The sequence below is a fragment of the Anticarsia gemmatalis genome, chromosome 18, assembly GCF_050436995.1.
Source record: "Anticarsia gemmatalis isolate Benzon Research Colony breed Stoneville strain chromosome 18, ilAntGemm2 primary, whole genome shotgun sequence".
Lineage (NCBI taxonomy): Eukaryota > Metazoa > Arthropoda > Insecta > Lepidoptera > Erebidae > Anticarsia > Anticarsia gemmatalis.
This window is the reverse complement of record NC_134762.1, coordinates 6,707,179-6,729,223: the sequence shown is the minus strand read 5'-3', so window position 1 is coordinate 6,729,223 and position 22,045 is coordinate 6,707,179. Positions and strand designations below refer to the sequence as shown.

At 34.5% G+C, this 22,045-nt stretch overlaps 4 protein-coding genes across 4 annotated transcripts; all 4 read right to left on the bottom strand.

Annotated features, from left to right (window-relative positions):
* Nucleotides 1–5,201: 5,201 nt before the first annotated feature.
* LOC142980574 (uncharacterized) lies at nucleotides 5,202–9,569 on the bottom strand. Its single transcript, XM_076126031.1, has 2 exons — nucleotides 8,752–9,569; nucleotides 5,202–6,128 (listed from the first exon to the last, which is right to left on the bottom strand). The coding sequence occupies exons 1-2, from the start codon at nucleotides 9,556–9,558 to the stop codon at nucleotides 5,676–5,678; spliced, it is 1,260 nt and encodes a 419-aa protein (XP_075982146.1). The 5' UTR covers nucleotides 9,559–9,569; the 3' UTR covers nucleotides 5,202–5,675.
* A 2,159-nt stretch (nucleotides 9,570–11,728) lies between these two features.
* LOC142980667 (uncharacterized) lies at nucleotides 11,729–14,679 on the bottom strand. Its single transcript, XM_076126178.1, has 2 exons — nucleotides 13,839–14,679; nucleotides 11,729–12,595 (listed from the first exon to the last, which is right to left on the bottom strand). The coding sequence occupies exons 1-2, from the start codon at nucleotides 14,643–14,645 to the stop codon at nucleotides 12,146–12,148; spliced, it is 1,257 nt and encodes a 418-aa protein (XP_075982293.1). The 5' UTR covers nucleotides 14,646–14,679; the 3' UTR covers nucleotides 11,729–12,145.
* A 1,695-nt stretch (nucleotides 14,680–16,374) lies between these two features.
* Nucleotides 16,375–18,216, bottom strand: LOC142980464 (uncharacterized). Its single transcript, XM_076125861.1, has 2 exons — nucleotides 17,354–18,216; nucleotides 16,375–16,929 (listed from the first exon to the last, which is right to left on the bottom strand). The coding sequence occupies exons 1-2, from the start codon at nucleotides 18,161–18,163 to the stop codon at nucleotides 16,477–16,479; spliced, it is 1,263 nt and encodes a 420-aa protein (XP_075981976.1). The 5' UTR covers nucleotides 18,164–18,216; the 3' UTR covers nucleotides 16,375–16,476.
* A 1,211-nt stretch (nucleotides 18,217–19,427) lies between these two features.
* LOC142980465 (uncharacterized) lies at nucleotides 19,428–21,948 on the bottom strand. The gene is made up of 2 exons (XM_076125862.1): nucleotides 21,139–21,948; nucleotides 19,428–20,071 (listed from the first exon to the last, which is right to left on the bottom strand). The coding sequence occupies exons 1-2, from the start codon at nucleotides 21,940–21,942 to the stop codon at nucleotides 19,613–19,615; spliced, it is 1,263 nt and encodes a 420-aa protein (XP_075981977.1). The 5' UTR covers nucleotides 21,943–21,948; the 3' UTR covers nucleotides 19,428–19,612.
* Between the last annotated feature and the right edge of the window lie 97 nt (nucleotides 21,949–22,045).

The following is a 22,045-nucleotide window of genomic DNA, read 5'->3' as shown; positions in this document are numbered from 1 at the left end:
TAGACTACAAACCCATGTTAAAAAAATTATGGGTCATTTGAACCACCAGGTGACCTATCTAGAACGATGTAAGAGCATAAAATAATAAGATTTAGCACTATGCCGTCACTTGTAAGCTGTCCAACTGAGTGCAGGTGAGAATTCGAAAGTATAGGTAGACTCAGTACATTTTGGTCTAAAATGTTGGTGGCACAAAGTATATATGCGTAGTACGCGTAACCGTGTATGGATGTATATGCAGCAAGGTGAGTTCGAAGAGATTTGCGTAGAGCATTCGACTGGGTCAATATGACATCCTACTGTTAAAGTTCAGAGCCATTGGTTTCTGTCCTAAAACTTTTCACCACATAGATTGATTAAAACTGATTAACTCTACAATCACCAAGAGTTTGTGAGATTAGAAATGCATGAATCAAGTTAATCTAGATACACGCCAGTGTAAGCCAAGGTGCCATTCTTGGACCGTTGCTATTCCTTCTCATGATTAATGACTGTCCCTTAATACAAGAGTGTCCGCTTTACAATACTGACATGACTCTACTCGGTGATGAACAATTACGCGCGTTAAAGCGCCTTCGGTTCGAACTTACAAGATTGCGTGGTAGGTACCAATATAAACCCGTCGGCTAGCAGTGCTCAACTAAATGTAAAATAAATCATATTTAGAGTAATTTTGTATGTTTCACTTTGAACCTCTATACATCTACGTTAATGTAAATAGTGTTAAACTGTTTAAAAAAAAATAACTCAAGCGAACTTTTCATTGCTATTAATGGGTGGTTGCGTTTTGCCCGTGTTCCTTCAAAATATTTATTTATAGTTATATATAGATAACAGTACAACGTATTTACTTGGAAATTAATTCGTATCGTAATTTCTGATATTACAGTCATATCATTTCGCACGCGCGGTAATGCGTGTGATATCATGCACTTATAGTAAAAATGGAAGCATCAGATAATTTTTTGGGTAATTTATTGTTTTAAAACGGTAATAAGAGAGTTTACCGTAAATTGTAGGCCCTAATTCATCAAATAAGCAACAGTTATGTTTTGTGAATTTTTGCGCTAAAGATGCCATAGAGGTAAGATCATAAGTATTTTACCATAAACGACTATCCACTACCGAAAAGCTTTCAGTGAGAAAAACTCTACCCCTAGCGTATTTTGAAACAACATATTTTATAATAAATAACTGTTTATAAAATAAAAATTAGTATTAGAAATTCCGAAAGTCTAAAGTCCCTGAAGCATAATCGTTGGTAACACGATTTGCAAATTTCTAATCAACTTTACGTGCCAGTTTTCAAAAACGGACCAACAGCTTTGTGAATTATGTTATGTAAGTAGAGTAATGACCACAACTCACGGTTTAACGACAGCAATATAATGCCGTGGCTGTTTATGATTATTGACCTGATTCAGTAACTGTAACAGCTCGTTTCTTATATCTCCATGCGTAAGTCTTATCGAATAAGAAGTCGGTATTTTATAGCCGAGTGCTATAAGTACCTCCCACGCAAGTGGTTGCAGATTCGAACCCGAGGCAGCACACCAAGGACTTTTTGAATTTATGTGTGTTTTAGAAAAAAATATCTTTTGTTCCAACTGTGAAGGAAAACATCGTGATGCAACCTTGCATGCCTGAGAGATTTTTAGAACAGTTCTTGAAGGTATGCAAAGTCCCTAACCCGCACTTGGCCAGGGTGGTGGACTCAAGGCCTAATCCCTCCCTCATTACGGGAGGAGACCCTTGCCCAGCAGTGGTACATTAATGGTAACCCATTATTATTTTTTCTTACAGAAATAAATGAGGTAAAAAAATCGTTCATACCGACTTTCACTTTACAAAGTGAAAGTCGGTATGAACGATTTTTTTCGAGGTCATTAATATAAGCCTTTATCAATGTATAAAAAAAATCTAATAACGTCAATCTGGGTAACTTTGAATCGTTTGGGTAACATTGACAATGGGAATATGAACTAGTTTCGATATTTTTTTCATATGAAACCAACACAATTGATAAAAGTTTGCAAAACTAAAATAAACTTTTATCAACTGTGTTACCCAAACGATTCAAAGTTTAAAATAAACTAAAGTTTAAAATATATATTTAAAATATTATACAAAACAAAATACGTTTCAAGGACAATTATTACTAGCGTATGCAAATTACGTACTAACGAAACACTCATAAAAATATAGATCCCTTCACTTTCAATGACTCACCAATGGGGAATCACATGCTCCAAATGAGTCATACATTGCAATTACATAAGAAACGAAATTATCTTTTACTTTATCGAACACGTACCCAGGATCTGTAAAGTAATAAATCAAACATATTATTTATAAATCAGGATGACGAGACGAAAAAAATAAAATTTTACTGTTAATCTCGAAATTTTGTATTTAAATGCTAAAAATTTGTATTTGTATATATACCTACCTACGTACGTAGGTACGTAGGTTTAGAAATACCTGCATAAGTAGCTTATGCAGGTATTTCTAAACGGACTTAAAAAAAAGGAGGAGGATCTCGATTTGACTGTACTTTCTTAAAAGAATTTCTGGAATAAAAGACTATTAAGTCTTTCTTAGGTCTCAAACTATCTTCGTTCAGTAATTTAGGCATGAAGAACAGACAGACAGACTGAGCTACGAGTTTCGACAATATAGGTGTATGTATTGTAATCTTCAGGCGCAGGTAAAAAAAGAGCAATTAATAACTGTGAGTCATATTGATTCTATGAACAATAATCATGTCATTCGGATTATTCATCCAAAAATTACAAAGTAATGATTGATTAAATAAATTATACTTCGTATGAACTGCACAAGGATGAGTACATCCTGTAGTTCATACAGTTCATACTACACACGTACTACCTATTTAGGTACAGATTTTAGACATCTGGGCAGTAAGCAAATTCTGAATTAGACCGCTAATTGGTATTTTCTATTACAATATTCTTACAAATAGACCAAAATTTAGGTTAAACCAGCGATACGTCATTATCCGGATATGGCATTATATAGATTCTGTTATACGCAATACAGTTAATAATAATTCAACCTTAATCAGCTATATGAAAAATAAACGGGCCCCTATAGAAATGGTTTTTCCCGCGACGAAATAGGGGCTTCTAGACTCCCTTGATTGTTGCACCGTGGTCTCTCTCCGTTATACCTACCTCATTTATTTCTGTAAGAAAAAATAATAATGGGTTACCATTAATGTACCACTGCTGGGCAAGGGTCTCCTCCCGTAATGAGGGAGGGATTAGGCCTTGAGTCCACCACCCTGGCCAAGTGCGGGTTGGGGAGTTTGCATACCTTCAAGAACTGTTCTAAAAATTTCTCAGGCATGCAAGGTTACATCACGATGCTTTCCTTCACAGTTGGAACAAGTGATAATTATTTCTAATACACACATAACTTCGAAAAGTCGTTGGTGTGCTGCCTCGGGTTAGAACCTGCAACCACTTGTGTACTTACATATATCACTCGGCTATCACTGCTGCTCAAAATACCGACTTCATTCGATAAGACTTACGCATGGCGATATAAGAAACGAGCTGTTACAGTTACTGAATCATGTCAATAATCATAAACAGCCACGGCATTATATTGCTGTCGTTAAACCAGGAGTCGTGGTCATTACTCTACTTACATAGCACAATTTACAATTCTGATGGTACGTTCTTGAAAAATGGCACGTAATTTTGATTAAAAATTTGCAAATCGTGTCACTAACGATTATGCTCCAGGGATTCCAGATTTTCGGAATTTCTAATACTAAGAAGAAAGGTCAAAATTGCCCCACGTTCTAGAAAGAGGAGACGTATCTCAAAAAATTACTCAATTTTTTCACACAAATTGCAATGAAAATGATTTCAGGGGCTATTTTGAAAATTCCGAACCGAAAAAAATCGTTCATACCGACTTTCACTTTACAAAGTGAAAGTCGGTATGAACGATTTTTTTATCATTAAATAATTTTATTGCTCAGATTTTTATTTTTTAAATTAACTTAACGATTGACATCCTAAAATCGAAGACAGCAAGACTTTTGTAGGTAGAATTAAACATAATTACACAAACCAGGTTTAATAAAATAATTCATATTCGCCTTACAATGAGAGTGTGAAAGTTTGTACAGATTAAAATATTAGGTCGGGGAAAAAGTAATTTCACATTATAGTATGCATGAACTTGTAATAAAATCTCTTTGGCTTCAAGAATCACAAATGAGTACACGGTTAATAGGTTTCTTTCAGTGAGCTCGTAAGCTTCCCAAATATCGAGTTTTCTTGTGAAGAGAAAAGATTTTATTACAAGTTCATACATACTATAATGCGAAAAGACTTTTTCCCCGACTTATTAGTTGAAGCGCCTACCATTTTTTGATTATGTATATTTTGTGTAGAATTGATACAAATTGCAAATTAAAATATGCACAGGGCGTTCTCGAATAGCATTCTGAGTGATTCTGAGAATGATGTGAGAGAGGTCTGACACTGACTTTTCTCAGTAGCTTTATTCAATTCCATGAAGGATCAGTGAACCTTATAATAATAGGGGTTATTTGAAATAATTTAATGTGGTTTAGGCCGTTACGCCACTACACTTGAGGGAGGGAGGTCGTGGGTTCAATTCACACGGGATTTTTTCCGGGTCTGGTTGTACTTTGCGTCCGTTGTTTGTATGTTTGTAAAAGTCCCCGCGACACAAGAGCAAATCTAGTGCGAGAGTTCTCAAAAAGAAAAAAAAACAGGAAATTATAATAACTTGGTAGGTATTGAGTTTTTTTGTGTTCCTTTGTATCATATTGTCGTAATTTTCTTTGGTGCTATGTAATTTTTAAAAGGCATTTTTATAAACCACTGATACCAGTGATTTGCTAACAAATTATTAGTAGGCATTGGTAAGTTACTTATTGATTGTAGTAGCCACATAAATATGACTCACACATTGAAGTGAAAGGTATGTGTTTTAATATTACGTTGTCATTTTTTTTCGTATAAAGTAAAAAATATTTTTTTTCTTTTTTAAGCCATTACTGTCCCACTGCAGGGCAAGGGCCTTCTCCCAAACGATATGGAGGGGTTAGGCCATGAGTCCACCACGCTGGCCAAGTGCGGGTTGGGGACTTTGGAAAATAATAGTAAAACAGAAAAAAAATTATTAAGCATCACAGTATTAACATTTATTATTTTAAAAAGCAACACATTTTTAATCTTAAACTTCTTACGTACTTTATGTTATTGGTTTTTTTTTCAGTAACTCTATATTTTTAATTAACAAAAAAACACAAGAATATAGAATATATAAATAAATAATTATTCTAAACAACGACATACTACACTCCAAAAAATACAATAATTAATAGTATCACCATCAAACGAATTTAAGGCTTCCATTACTTTACGAATACACAATGTACGCTGCACACTCTGCACCGTGTCAACATGCGTCATTGCTCTATAATGATCATAGGTCTGACCGACGTACGCGACCCTACAGCTACAGCCGGCAATATCGAGTATCGAGAGGTTAACATAAAAAGAAAATAGTACCAACGACGCCCGCTAGAGGCGCTGATCAGATTGTCATAAAAATCTTGATAGCCAGTTGTCGGGTCAACGTAGCAGGAAGAGAAACAATAACAAAATTCACAGTAATCCAAATTCCTTAAAACTGGCGACCAATCCTGCAATTTTGCTTCTAAACAGCTCTATAACTTCATCATCAGGTCTCATGTTACATAATTCCTCAATTTTCTCCATCATATTTTCATCTTGCATTGCAGACATTAGGATCCCGATTTCTTCTGACTTCCTTACTAATATGTTTACGATGCCCAAACAAAGACCAAACATAGGTATGCCATATCGCTTCATATCAGCATCTAATACATCCCGAGGGTAGATGGAATTGACGTCAAGATCAAAGTAGGCCAGTGATTTGCCAAGTTCTGAATGATAGTAGTCGATCCATTCGTGGAAGTGTTTTTTCCTGGCTTCGTGGTCTGAACCATTGAAGATCATGAACATGATGTCGTAGACTGGGCTGCAGACCCTCGAACGTTGGTAGTCTATCATGATTGAAGATACCTCTGCGTCATTCTGGAGGAAAAAGAGTAAACTAACATGAGAAAATCTGTTGCTTTTATTCCTAGATATTAAGGGGATGTATTGAAACCCGAAATTCGAATAATATTAGCTTAATAACTTGAAATACAATCATTTGTCTACACAAAAAAGCTCGATATTTGGGTACCTCACGAGCTCACTGAAAAAAAACTAATAAACTGTGTACTCATTTGTGATTCTTGAAGCAAAGCGATTTTATTACAAGTTCATACATACTATAATGCGAAAAGACTTTTTCCCCGACCTAATATGATTTCATACTTAGTTAAAGAACAAGAAGAAGACTGAATATGCAGGAGCAAAAATGTTGTAATAGTCTACGTTTGGAATCATTTCCGTAACAATTTTGTATTATCCAACAATTTTAGTACTTTTCGAAAATATGTCTCTCCATTGGTCTGCCTCGCCTGTTTTCTAACCTACAGAAATTCTTTAAACAGAAAAGTTATAATTCGTGATCCGCGCCTTTTAAAATTGTATTTTTTGGTTATTATAAAACATGGACTTAGTGTATCGAATTTTAAATCTTTCTTAGTAATTGAGTCACATTTTATAATATTGCAATCTAATCTAAGAAATAATTCTAAAATGATGTAAAGAAATGTAATAATTACTCTGTCGTACGTGACGTGACTAGGCAGGAAAGAAAACCTGCATCTTATTGGAAATAGTGCAATTCATTTTTTTATTAACTTATAAATAACTCATATGTTAGGTATTAAAGATTAAGTAGTAGAGAGACTTTTAGCTATATAAGTACAAAAACGGTATTTTAGAGAGAGTTGTTCTGGATTCTTAGACTGAAAAGAGCTATAATATATCTAAGTTTGTCCGAAAATTGTTACAGTCGGTAAGTTCACAATAAATTATACAAATTATTCGTTTTGGTACGGTAATAACAGATTATGACCGATCTACTACATGAATATTTTTTAAGGTTAAGAATATTGCAACGTTTATTTTGAGATTATCTGGACTTAACTGTACACATTTACTCATTTGAATATAACACAGATATAATGTAGATATTTTGTGTGGAATTCAGTCAAAAATGCCAAAAGCTAAATTAGTTACGAACCTAATCTAAAAAAAAATGTAAAGTAGGTAAGTAAAATTATTTAAAATTATGATTTTCAATATTATCAACAAATACTTTACCTATAGGGGTAAATACAGATAGTGATTTAATTATAAAATAACTCTGTTGACGTTTGTTTTATTAGATAAAGGCGGTAACTAATATGAAATTATTAGCCAAAACAACTGATTTTAACTTCCCGTTTAGATACAAGGTATTATAATCGTTTGTTCCAAATGGAAATATGTTTGTTGAACACGTGTGCTTAAGAATAGACGCCCGGAACAAATACAATCAAAATAATAATCCTTATATCGTTTTAAATATCAACAAATAGTTACTAACTCTGATTATCGTGACCAGATGGGCCTTTATCTAACTACCTATTATTTCCTTCACGACGATTATATTGTTATTATGGCAATTTGGTTTGTAATAATGACTTGTCTAATATTAAAACAATACCTATTTACTTTGAGATATTGAAAAACAACAAACAAAGGAATATTCCAAAGATATTATTAATTACAATGAACTGACAGACACGTATTGCATCATCATCATCAACAGCCTGGCTTTTCTTCCATCTATGTTGGAGTTGGCTTCCAGTCTCAATAGATGCAGAAAAAAATATGGATGTCGGTAATCCGGTAAGTTGATAGTGACTCACAATACTTATGGTTTTAAACGCTTTTTACCGTAAAAATATAGAATGAATGACCTATGAGCAACGAATGACCTAGGAGCTGATTTTTTCAAAATATACTTTATAAAATATATAAAATATTTGATATCTGATGTTTTTGAAAAATATAAATCATTTTTCTGAAAGAAGATAGTTTTCACGAAGGAATAATCAGCTATAAAATAAATGAGTCTTATTAGACAATAAATTGCCAATCACCTTATTATTGTTCATGTTGTTTTTAATAATATCTACGCGAACATAATAAACTTCTTGTATTATTTTTCATAGAAACGAAGGAGTTGAGTCACTATTAGTCGTTATTTTAGAACATATCCGGTATTAGCGATAATTAATAAAGGACAATTCGGATTGTCGTTGGCCAGTACGAAGTACTAAAATCTTATCAACGTCTGCCGAGTGCCTTTTGAGAAGTCATCAAACCTTTTATATTTCGAAAATAAATTAGGTGATTATTTTATTGATAACAACATGCCTAGCTTCGCGGGGGTTCTATTTAAAAAGTTTAATCATCGCACACAAAAAAATGCAATTTTATAAGGAGTCACGCTCCAAAATTCGTTGCAAAGCTTGGGGTCATATTATAAGGAAAATAAAGAATTGAAAATAAGCAGAGAGACAAATGAAGGCCTATTTCTAACCTACGATGACGTTCTACGTGTCTGTCTTTTTGTGGCACCATAGCACCTACGCGCAGTAGCGCGATATGCAATTTTCTATGTTAGAAAGCCGCTTTCCGAAGCAAACCGGGCTCTCAGACATGATCACTCAGTAAAACTATACATTCTATATGACGTGTGATCGATACTCACCTCAAAATTAAACATCAAATTGTTAGTCCAAGCATCGCCTTGTACGACGACGCTGTGCTCGCTGTCTTTTTCAGCCTTCGCCAGTTCCGCTGCAAGAACCCACGTCGGCCCAACTTTGCCTTTCACAATATCTTTAATATCTGGATCTTCAAGTAAAGATATCATATTGTACTCGACGAATTGGAAAATTGTTCGCGTTTGATCAGAATTTGCACCAGCACCATCGACTATTATCATGTCTATCAAATTTTCCTTGAAACTTTCGTAAGCTTCTGGTTCCTTCTTCCGACAAACGTGCGACAGTGAATGTAACACAGCTAAGTCCCTCAAGATTAATTTTATATAATCGTTTGGCAGCGGATTGAATCTGCCTAGCATTTTAAAATTAGACACCTTCAAATCTTCAAAAAGCATAACTTCGTGCGGATATTCCGTAAAGGACCCGTAACATTTCGGATATCTAAATAATTCTTCTTCAGGAACACCTGCTTCTTTCTGCAGCTGCACAAACTTAGGTAATACTTCTGTATACATCGTGTGCTCATTCTTGAACATTAGCTTAGTATTCTGGAATTGTCGAACCATTTCATGAATGGGAGATAACTTGGCAATCATTTTCATACTTCCATTTTTACCTTGGATAGTTAATCTCTTCACACCTGCCACATAATTGTCACCAACTTTGCCAAGAGGTTCGAAAATAACTTTGCTGTTTTCAAAGCCTTGTTCATTGATGATTTTATCGATGAATTGCTTTTGGGGGTCGGTTAAATCATCAATGTCTCCTTCGAAATTGTATTGTGCCATGGCGAAGCGATTAGTGGGACTGCAAATGGACAATTGCGGAACATTAATATACAGGTGGTGTTTTTATCTCGTCAGATTGCTGTAAATTAAGATTGTTTTCGTTATTATTCTGATAAGATTACGTTTTATACTTATAAAATTAAGAAAATTTTACTATGGTGTAAATAAAACTACCAGCGGTCCAACGCAACGTTTTTGATTGCAGTGTAGTATAAAATTGCAAGGACCGATTGTTACTGCTTAACATTACACATTCAAAATAACGGTAGGGTTTAATTTTTAGTCAATTTGTATTCAATAAAGTATTCATGTATCCTGTACGTACGTTACATCTTTATATATGTATATAATTCTTCTGTAAGTGTGTATGTCGCTGAACTTCTCTTAAACGACTGGACCGATTTTGATGAAATTTTTTGTGTGTGTTCAAGGGGATCTGAGAACGGTTTAGATTCACAATTTTGTCCTCTGGACAATGTTATTTTAATTAATTTTTACAAATTAAAGACGTGTAGACAGGACAACGTCTGTCGGGTCCGCTAGTTAAATACTAAAAATATGTATTCAATGGGACGTACTAATCGGTGGACACAGTCATATCCGTCTATGTTGTCAATAGGACTAAAGATGTTTTTTTAGGTTTGCCTTGCCCGATTGTCCTGTAGTTGCGTTGGACAACTGTTAGGTGCATACACTGTGGCCTGACTATCAATCAAGAATCGTTTTGAGAATATTTGACTATGATGACATCTTGAATATATTGCAGCCATATTCATAATCATCAGATAATACGATAAATAATAAAGCTAAATTAACAATTAGTCATACAGCCAAAGGTTGTCATGATTATTTAAGGAAATAGTAATACTATGATTAATTTTAACGTCGTACCACATTATGCCGATTGGCATGGCTGACTTATCGGACCACACCTACCGAATTATTAATTGTATCTATACTAATATTATAAAGCTGAAGAGTTTTTTTGTTTGTTTGAACGCGCCAATCTCAGGAACTCCTGGTGCGATTAGAAAAAATCTTTCAGTGTTAGATAGCTCATTTGTCGAGGAAGGCTATATATTATCATCACGCTATGACCAATAGGAGCAGAGTACCAGTAAAAAATGTTACAAAAACGGGAAAAATTTTGACCCATTCTCTCTTATGTGACGCAAGCGAAGTTGCGTCAGCTAGTCATTAATACATTGACTGTCCCTGTGGCACAGTCGGTAGTGTATCGTCGTATGCGTGGGTTCAACTACCAAGTTGGTCTAAGGAACTTCGTGCCTCGTTAAGCGATCCTTCCTGCTCCTTACCTCTCACTATTTGTGTAGGTTTAGCCGTCCATAATATTATGAGAGACCTATGAGAGAACGAAAATTAATACTATTTCTGTGCACGCCTTTAGTTACTATAAAATAACTGCACAGTAGCTCGATTCTCTACTACTATCGACTACCGACAACCGACCTGTCGTCGAGAAATTTTGTATCAAAATCTGATCAGCGCCTCTGACAGGCGTCGTAGAAATTTTTTTGGCAGTACGTTCTAAATGCCAAATTTCGATAGCTAGCCGGTTGTCGGTAGTCGATAGGGGTAGAGAATCGAGGTGCAGTTGGCTTGCTTCAATGAGACTGGCCGCCGTAGCCTAATATCGATGAGGAGAACTTAATTTTTTAATAGATCTTGGATTCGATAAAAAGGTCGTACGAAGTGTTACTAGTATTTTCTTACTTATATTGGAGTACTAAGTAATAGTAACCGATGATTCGTTACGCGCCTGGTAGGTACAAGGCATAAGAGTCGCATGTGGGACTAACACTATATACAGCGATCAGTGGGTGTATTTCATAAACCTTCTGGCGTGATGTTACAAAAAAATTTTTTTTTTCATAAAGACAACTCACGCACTTAGAATTGGTCTTGCGTCACCGGGACTATTACAAACATACAAACAACGCACACAAGGTACAACCAGACCCGAAACAATTACTTGTGGATCGCACAAGTAATTGTCCCGTGTGGAAATCGAACCCACGACCTCCCGACGCAGTGGTAGCGGCGTTGCGACGTAAACTACTGCGCCACGGAGGCAGTAACTAAGCAACTGATTTTGAAGACACAACTAATTTAGGAATCATCATAACAAAAGGAAAATAAAAGCTAGTAAGAACTGGTATAATTCTTTATTAAAAGTCATTGTTATTGACACACGCCATTGTTCTAATCTAAAGGCTTATGACAAAGAGCCTTATCCTTATCACTCTCTTGTTTCTTTAATCGGTGAGTCAAAATATTACTTTTATTTAATAAACAATGACGTAAGAAAATTACCAATTATGTATATCATGTCATTGTATCGCAGTTGACAACGAGTCAACGTCAAATTGATGGTCACTATTCAGTACATTGCTGCTTTCATTTAACGTATTAATCATTATAATCTAAGAGAGAAAACAAGGTCAAATTATTGTCAACTGAGATACATGATAGCCCACCAAATTAAATAAGATAATTCGTAAATTGATTAAATTTTTTATCTATCACCAGCCAACAACAAACAATTTTTTACATTATTTCATCAACTTCACAGCAAGTTAAACTGATTGAAACTGTCAATTAATCCTTTGGTCTTAGACCTGAATAATGCTACAGTTTCTTCGTCTGGTCGCATTTTGAGTATTTCAGTGAGTCGTTCTTCCATATTGTCACTGTGTATCGCGGCCATCACCATAGCAGTATCCTCTGATTTTCTTACTAACATATTATTAATACCTAAACAAAAACCAAACATGACGTTGCCATATTTCTTCAAGTCAGCGTCTAAGGCATCCCGAGGGTAGATGGAATTGACGTCCAAATCGAAGTAGGCCAGTGATTTTCCAAGTTCTGAATGATAGTAATCTATCCATTCGTAGAAGTGGTCTTTCCTCTCTTCGTGGTCGGAACCATTGAAGATCATGAACATGATGTCGTAAACCGGGTTGCAGTTCCTCGATCGTTGGTAGTCAATCATGATTGAAATAGGTTTTCCATCCTGGAAGGAAAAAATAGTATTGAAGTTATATGAAATTCACTACAGGTCGAGACCATGTTAATAATAATGAAGCAGCAGGCTATGTTTTTGATATATTTTTAAATTGAGCGCATTTAAAATTAATCTCAATGGTTTCACACCTTGTAAGTATTATACTTAAAGGTCTCGATCAAGGAATGATATATTATTTGGAGGAGACCGTGCAATCGAACTTTTAGTTTTCTGGAACCAGAAGCCGCATGAGTTTGGATGGTTTGAGAATGATTTATGTTCCTAGAAAGCTTAAACATTTTTTTTGCCAAAACTAGACTTCAAACACATAGTTTGTGCGATGTAGAGTCATCGCACAAAACAACATTGTAATCATCAGTTACCTATCTTCTATAATCTTGTACATACGTGCAATTGTTTATCAATGTAATTAAAAGCAACTATTATTACACACAATGACAATAACTTTACTAACAATAAACAATATGTATTTGTAACACCTAAAGAGACTGAGAATAAAAATAGTCTTTGTGGTGAACTAGTAATAATTGGACAGAAAACTAAAGAACTAACCGATTTTAAACTCTCGCGGCTTATACGCATAATATTATAATGTCACGGGTCTTAAACGCGATTGAAAATTCTAAGCTGACAGTCAGCCCGTGACCACGGTCGATATAATTCGATCGAAACGTCGGCTGAACAAATAAGGTATTCTAACCTTTTATTTTCAATCGCGTTTAAGACCGCTGGCATTATTAAACTAAAGAACTACATAAAAGTGAGGATGTAATGAACAGCGTTGATGAAGTAGCATAAATGCATCCTTTAGAAACAGTTATCAATATTTTTGAAGGTAACAAAGGAGTGGTCAATATTATGTTGCAAGTATTTTGTACACGTTTAAGAGATAATTAATACGATACGTATTATTCTAGATCAGTAGTTGAAATATGGCATACCTATTATTAAACTTATCTGATAAACTGTCTCTAAAATTGATTATTTTGGAGAGTCATTACTTTTTTTACAATTTTGCAAGAATCATTTGAATAATTTTGATGAGTAATAATTTGTAGATGACAGCACAACAATCCACTGACACGCAATAATATAATACGCATAAAGCCTTTGATGAAGAGTTTATTAGTGAATTGAAACATTAATCTCGGTACATGAACAAACTTATAGGTGTCATGGTGTCATGGTTTGTGTATTCGAGGAAATATAAGAAACTGTGTTAAGTACTTGCCTCAAATCTAAACATTAAGTTGTTCGTCCAAGCATCGCCTTGCACAATAACATTGTGTTCACTGTCTTTGTCAGTTTCAGCCAATTTTACAGCATTAGGAAACGCAGCCATAACTTTGTCTTTCGCAACGTTTATATCTTCGGGGTCTTCAAGTAAAGCTAACATCATTTTTTCGAAAAATTTAAATACATTTGACATAAATTCACTACCGAAAGCAACAGCGTCAACTTTTACCATATCTACCAAGCTTTCTTGAAATTTTTTGTAAGTATCCGGTTCTTTATGCCGACAAACGTGTGCCATTGAATGTAGTACAGCTAAGTTCTTGAGTACTGATGTAATACAATCATTTGGTAGCGGTTTAATTTTGTCCAACATCGTAAAATCTGATGATTTCAAATCTTCTAAAAGAATGACTTCGTGCGGGTATTCTGAATAAGATCCATAACACTTTGGATATCTGAAATGTTCTTCTTCTGGCACGCCTGCTTCTTTCTGTAGTTGCACAAATTTTGGTAATACTTCCGTGTACATTATGTGTTCGTTTTTGAACAATAGCTGACTATTTTGTGCCCGACGGGCCATTTCATGAATGGGAGATAATTTCGCAACCATTGTCGAACTTCCATTTTCATGTTGGATAGTTAGTCTCTTCACATCTGCTATAAAATTATCTCCAGCTTTGCCAACGGGCTCAAACAGTACTTTGCTGTTTTTAAAGCCATGTTCATTGATAGTTTTGTAAATGAATTCTTTTTGAGGTTCTGTTAAATCATCTATAACACCTTCGAAATTATATTGCGCCATGGTTAAGCGATGACTGGATGCAGTCAATCACAGATCGTATAATATACAGGTGACAATTTTATCTACTCTGTTATCTGTGTTAATAAAGATTATATTCGTTACTACACCGATTAGATAACTAATAGAAAAATAATTAATATTATCAATTAAAAAACCTACTATGGTTTTCGTAATGTTTTGTTTAGCTATCCTTACTTGAGATTTCGTAATAGAGTGTAATTCTTTATTTGCACACGGTTGTATTACTTTACTTTTAATATCTTTTTGTTATTTTACTCTTTGTATCTTATTCTTTGTATTTGTACTTATATGTATCGTATGTTCGTAAGTATTCGTAATACGAATAGATTCGCGGTAGGCAACACATGAATTATTGTCTAGTTCATTAGTCATTAATGACACAGTATATGTATATTACTATTTTCTGTTAATTACTTCGACCTTCACCCAACAGTAACACAGGTGCAACGAATTGCAAAATTGCAACAAATCTCATTAAAGATTAGTTAAGCAATATATTTTTCCGATCTGATTGAACTGAAAAATGATTCTTTTTAAGATTAGATCGTTGCTATAGTAATTCTTATAGCAACAACCAAAGAAAAATCAACCTTTCCGTAAAAATTAAGAACTTATTTGGATATTATCAACTAGATCGAAATATAACACATATTGCTAGGTAATCGTGATTAAAGTTGGCTACTGTAGGTATGTGATATCATTGACAAGGACTTCTTGATGACTGGTGAAATTGTAAAGATATACCTGATCCGGGTACTAATAAAATTTGTGTGTTATTAGTGACATCATTTCTTTATTAAAACAATTATTATCTCATTGTTGAAAAGTTTTCATTCGTGGTTTTCCTCAACTATTTGACAACTATTGAACCTTAAATTGATAGTTACTATTCGGTACATTGCTGCTTTGAAGTAACGTGTAAATCGCTATAATCTAATGTAGTTAGCAATGAACAGCATAGTGGGTTTAAAAATATAGTTGTCATCTGAGATACATGATACCCTTCCAGTCTTATTTCAGACTATGAGGTGGTATTATTTCTGAAAAGTCATTCAGATATCTATTAGACTTTTACGGACTTGGGTTCGGCAACAGATATTTTCACTTTATAATCAGAAGTTGTTCTCTAAGACATCAAAACAATCCATTCAATCCTATCTGTATTATTACCTACCTACAGCTTCCACACAATTTTTTTTTGGTCTTTGAATCGGACATCCTATTAAGTTTCCAGTCTGTTCCGACAATGTTGATAAAATGTACTACGCAAGGGCAGCGCCCTTCTATAAAATATTATAATTTCTTAATCTATCTCAAGCCGTTAAAGCCAGAGGCATTCCTTTGAAGGGTACTTTATAGTGAAACTTATTAGACCCGTGTTGAGATTCTAATGACACATTGATAGATTTAAGCAGTTATATAATTAAAAATAACTATGGGTTATGGGGCTTCAGAATGGACCAGACTGCTTTGTTTTCTGATAGGTTATTTTTAATGGCATTATATTTTATAGCAATAAATAAAATATCAGAAGACTTTTTATCGTTATACTGTTCGACCAAATGTCGCATAATATAAGTGTGAAAATAAAAGAATTTCCAAGGAATTAATTATACCTTAGTGTAGTTCGTGCGAGTAGAAGAGTTAGGGTAAGTACTTTGTATTATATGAACAGGAATGAAGAAATAAAATGATTGAACACAAAATATTTATATCTCTATTTCGACACATTTATTCTTCTTTAACAATTGTTTTCATTTAAATAAACCACATACATATTCTGCACAGATTCTTTATAATTGTCTAAAAATCACAGCAATTCAAATTCTTTAAAACTATCAATTAATTCAACAACCTTGGTTCTAAAACGTGTTTTAGTTTCATTGTCAGATTGCATCACACTTAACTGTTCAGCTTGTGCGGCTAAATCGCCTTCTTCCATAATTTTCATGCCTTCTGCAACATCTTCAGATTTTCTTACTAATACATTTATGAGAGTAATAACAAAACCAAATAATACTTTTCCATATCGCTTCAAGTCGTCATCTAACCTGTCTCGAGGATAAATGAAATTGACTTTCAAGTCGAAATTGGATAAAGACTTGTCTAATTCTGAATGATAGTAGTCGATCCAGTCGTAGTAGTTCTGTTTCCTAGATTCGTAATCCGTGCCGTTGAAGATTAGATATATGAGGTCGTAGACCGGACTGCTACTCTTTGATAGCTGGTAGTCAATCATGATTGAAGCTGGGTCCTTGCCTTCCTGTAGATAAAAAGTATCAATGAAATATTTGTTTTGACACTAAGATTGACAGAAGAATCATGCTGAGTATACATGAGACACAAAATGTATTTTTATACAAAATTAGGTTAAAAACTAAGTACTATGTCATCTTTGTATAATCAAAAAATAAACATTACCTAAACATTTTTTACCTATACCGTTCATTACTTTAATTATCTTTATCAAATTGATTGCAAGAGTTGGTGATAAGATGTTATAATCACTTACATTTTATTATGAAATCTGACTCGACTAAAATAAAACATTACATTCATTCAATTAATACATATGATACGCAATTTCTTTCATTCACAGTTATAATATATTAATTATACTCATGTCCCTCACACAGACGGGCGAAAAAAAAAATTGAATCTTATTAAAGTACTGGAGAAACGCTTACCTCTAATTTAAACAAAAGATTGTTCGTCCAAGCATCTCCTTGAATAATAACGTTATATTTACTATCTTTGTCTGCCTTTGCTATTTCTGATGCAAGATTCAATGATCCTGCAATATTACCCTTTGCAATATTAACATAATAGGGCTCATTTGCCATCAGAGCCGCAACATCGTTTTCCATGCTTTGGAAAAAGAACTTCATTTGCTCTGCAGTAGGATCAGGTTCATCTTTTGTTACCCACATATCAACTAGGTTTTCTTTAAAACTATTGTATGTGTCTTGATCCTTTTCCCGAAAAACGTATGACAGTGAATGTAATATTGCTAAGTTTTTCAAAACTGATTTAATACATTCTTTTGATAGTGGTTTAAATCTATCCATCATTGTATAATTATATACGTTTAAGTCTTCCAGGAGGAGCACTTCTTTTCCTCGTTCTGTAAAAGATCCGTAACATTTTGCGTATCTGAACCACTCTTCTTCGGGAATTCCTGCTTCTTTTTGCAGCTGCACATATTTTGGAAGTATCTCGGTATATACTAAATGTTCATTTTTGAAGAACAGGAATGTTTTATCCTGCCACAGTATTTCTTGCGTAGGTGCTATTTTGGCTATCATATTTAAGGTTCCATTTTCTCCTTGTACGTTTATTCTTTTCACACTTGCTATGTAGTTGTCTCCAGCTTTGCCAAGAGGTTCGAAAAGTGCTTTGTAGTTTTTAATTCCTTGTTCTTTAATAGCTTCATTGATAAATTGTAGTTGGGCTTCCGTCAAATTGTCTATATCTCCCTCGAAATTGTATTGTGCCATCTTGGACCGACCACTGTTACTGAACTAACTCAGGTGTCCTAGCTTTGGTAATATATTGGTGATATTTATCGTCTTTAGGTTTGTATTGATTGCTTCCTCCGGTATATCGATTAGATTGTATAAAAATGATGATAATTACAATGGAAAAAAACGAAGAAGAATGATAAAGTATCTAAAAAAAGAATCATAATAATAGTATAACTTTTGTCATTGATAAGAATTCATGAATGTATTTTATTAGTACAGCGAATTTCACTTTGCTGTCACCCAATTTTTTTAATGAGTAATCACTCCATTTTGATTCATAAGTAGTCCTTCTTATAATCTCTTATTTCTATTTATAGTTTTAAAGCAACTACCATACCATCATATCTATCTATGACTGTTTCCGTAACTCTGACAGCCTAGTGAGATGGCTAACAACATGACAGTTGATAGGCCAATTGCAAGCCCGACGGTGACATGTGCTCTCCGAGACAGTTGTGTAATACTGAACCTGTAGCTCGATTCTCTACTACTATCGACTACCGACAACCGACCTGTCACCGAGAAATTTTGTATGAAAATCTGATCAGCGCCTCTGACGGGCGTCGTAGAAAATATTTTGGCAGTACATTCTAAATGTCAAAATTTCGATACTCGACAATATCGACTGTACAGAATCGCGCTACTGGAATATTCTTGTCAGTGACGGAGATTTTTTAACATTATTGATATAGGTATCCGTTTTTTGCCCGCCGCTGTGCGGTTAGAATTTATTCCAAGATCTTCGAGGAACAATTACTTTACAACACATTAACCGATTAACGTCAGTCTGGCCGACGATCAGCTTAGGCGGCCAGTTTCATTGAAACCAGCCAATTGTGCAGGACTTAGTTTATAGTCTCAAGTGAGTGCACAATACTCAGGTACACTCTCTATTCCCTTAGAGGGACGGCTAAACCGAAACGAGGCGAAATCAAGGATAAGTCAGGCGCTAGACCGATGCCTTAACAAACTCTCCGAAACTCGGAGGTCTGTACCCTCAACTCATTAACTTCGAGAAAAAACCTGAGAAACAATTTTTTGCATATCAGATCAGGTATCTGGGTTTCGAACCCGAGACCTCTTTACTAACTTATGGCAAATCGGCAGCTGGGGTTCCAAATGGGATCAATACATAAAATAAAATAAAAACTAATATGCATGCAGTCTGTTCTGACAGTCTTGTAAGTCCAGCAAGAAGAGTTTGTTACAGCAGGTTAGGAAGTATAAATGAAATAAACGGTTTAGATATAGTAACATTCATAGTAATTATACAATAGAACGTGATCGCAAGCTGACAATTCTGCGACCACGGCCCATGTCACTCGTGCCGAAACGTCACGCGTTCGTTTGCGTTAAATTCCCGTCTTCTATTATACAATAACCACAACACGAAAACTTAAAAAATTATAATTCACAACAATATTACAGTAATCCAAACATAGTGAAACTATCAATTAATCCAATGACCCTATTTTTGAAAAGTTTCTTAGTTTCATCATCTGATACTAATAAACTAAATTCCTGAGCTTGTTCCGCAACCGTGAGATCATCACGTTGCAAAGTTTCCATTCCCTTAGCTACATCTTCAGATTTTCTTACTAACAAATTGACAACAGCTACGCATGAACCGAATAAGATTTTCCCATAGCGTTTCAAGTCTTCATCTAGTACAATCCTAGGATAAATAGTATTGACATCCAAGTCGAAGTAGGCTAACGACTTTCCTACTTCGGAGTGATAGTAGTCGATCCAGTCGTAGTAGTGATGTTTCCTGGTCTCGTGGTCTGATCCATTGAAGATCATGTACATGAGGTCAAACATGGGGCAGCAGCTTTTGGAAAGCTGGTAGTCGACCATAATTGAAGTCGGTGGTTTGCCATCCTGAAAATTGACAATGACTGGAATTAAAATGTGTAAGAAGTTTAAGATTAGAATCAATTACGTTTTATTGTGATCTGTTCGTCTGCTGAATACCGGAACGGAAACTTTAATTTTATATATTGATATAAAATTTAAGGGATGATTGCATCCTTCAAAAATCAGACATCTGATTATAATTATTTAAACATGTAGCTAAAATATTACCATTATAATTGTCATTTAAACCTTAAAATTCATCATCGTCAAGTATTAAGCTGTTTTATATGTGTTTAATTGTTGTCCGATATACGAGGTAGACGGCAATACCTAATAAAGTCCTACATTTCACGTAGATAAAAAAAATATTAATCGTTTTCCACGTTACTTATTTGTTTATCGTAAACAGATGTGCCTTTATCAAATTATTTGAAATCTATACGGAATCGCTTATAACTAGATATCGCTCAGTAATGATGACTCGCATATAAATAACAATATAAATGTTTAGGCTTAAATATGTACCTATTAGCCACGTAGGCGACGCCATGTTAAATGATGTCAAAATAATAGTTGCGATATCGTTTATTGTGACGTTAGACGGGTTTCTCCATTTTTATCATTATTTTGATAGTAACTTAATCGATTAGAATATTTCTCAATAGTAGCCTGGAGTTTCGTGTATAGCAATGAGCTCACCCCCGTTATTAATAGTCAAACCTTAGTGTCTCATACAGCTCTACTTAGGCCTTCGGGTTAAATAAAGTGTGATATTATTTATGTTAGCAAACTGCAGAAACGGAATTGTGAATATTGTTTGACGAAATTAATGGTAGACAAACGGTTACAGTACCTCGATTCTCTACTATTATCGACTACCGACAACCGACCTGTCATCGAGAAATTTTGTATGAAAATCTGATCTGCGCCTCTGACGGGTGTCGTAGGAAACATTTTGGCAGTACATTCTAAATGTCAAAATTTCGATAGCTAGCCGGTTGTCGGTAGTCGATAGTAGTAGAGAATCGAGGTACAGGTTATGCTTATCAGCTGAAAATAAAGATTTAATAGTTGTCAAAATTGATACTTGCCTCAAATTTAAACATGAGATTGTTAGTCCATGCATCGCCTTGAATGATCACGTTGTATTGATTGTCGACATCAGCTTTAGCTAGTTTGGCTGCATCAGAGAGCGAAGAACTTATTTTGCCTTTTACAATATCAACAAGCGCTGGATCTTCGAGAATAGCCAATGTATCATCTTCGGTTAATTGTAAGTAAACTCTCATTTGTTCACCAGTGGGACCGTCTATCAATGACCGTACATCATGTAATTTTGATTTGTAATTATTGTAGGCCTCAGGATCTTTTTCTCGACAAACGTATGATAAAGAATGCAGTACAGCTAAGTTCTTGAGAACAGATTTTATACAGTCCTTCGGAAGTGGTTCAAATCTATCCATCATTATATAGTTAAGCGCCTTCAAGTCTTCAAATACCATAATTTCTTTTAATTTCTCAGTATATGACCCGTAACATTTTGCGTATTTAAACTGATCTTCTTCTGGAACGCCTGCGTCTTTTTGTAGTTGAACAAATTTTGGTAATACCTCAGTATACATAACATGTTCATTTTGGAAGTACAAGCAAGTGTTTTCGCCTTCCCAAATTATTTCTTCAGTAGGTGCTATTTTTGCAAACAGTTTTAGTGTTCCATTTTCTCCTTCTGCAGTGATTTTTTTCACATTAGCTACATAATTGTCCCCAGCTTTGCCAACAGGTTCGAAAACTACTTTACTGTTTTCTAGCCCTTGGTCTTTGATGATATCTCTGAAAAACTGTAGTTGTGATTCAGTTAAATTGTCTATATCTCCTTCAAAATTGTATTGAGCCATTTTGGACCGATCACTCTAAACTAACTGAGATTGTAATTCTCTTTTATTATATATGGTCAATATTTTTATCTTTCCTGATATGTTTGTTTAACAACGATTAGAT

Bases quoted from the DNA above. Each gene is read 5' to 3' on its own strand.
- LOC142980667 (XM_076126178.1), bottom strand. From the start codon at position 14,645: ATGGCGCAATATAATTTCGAAGGTGTTATAGATGATTTAACAGAACCT. The intron at 12,596-13,838 runs GCAAGTACTTAA...TTTTCCTTCCAG, and splicing joins ACTTAATGTTTAGATTTGAG to GATGGAAAACCTATTTCAAT.
- LOC142980465 (XM_076125862.1), bottom strand. From the start codon at position 21,942: ATGGCTCAATACAATTTTGAAGGAGATATAGACAATTTAACTGAATCA. The intron at 20,072-21,138 runs GCAAGTATCAAT...GTCAATTTTCAG, and splicing joins ATCTCATGTTTAAATTTGAG to GATGGCAAACCACCGACTTC.
- LOC142980464 (XM_076125861.1), bottom strand. From the start codon at position 18,163: ATGGCACAATACAATTTCGAGGGAGATATAGACAATTTGACGGAAGCC. The intron at 16,930-17,353 runs GTAAGCGTTTCT...TTTTATCTACAG, and splicing joins ATCTTTTGTTTAAATTAGAG to GAAGGCAAGGACCCAGCTTC.
- LOC142980574 (XM_076126031.1), bottom strand. From the start codon at position 9,558: ATGGCACAATACAATTTCGAAGGAGACATTGATGATTTAACCGACCCC. The intron at 6,129-8,751 runs GTGAGTATCGAT...TTTTTCCTCCAG, and splicing joins ATTTGATGTTTAATTTTGAG to AATGACGCAGAGGTATCTTC.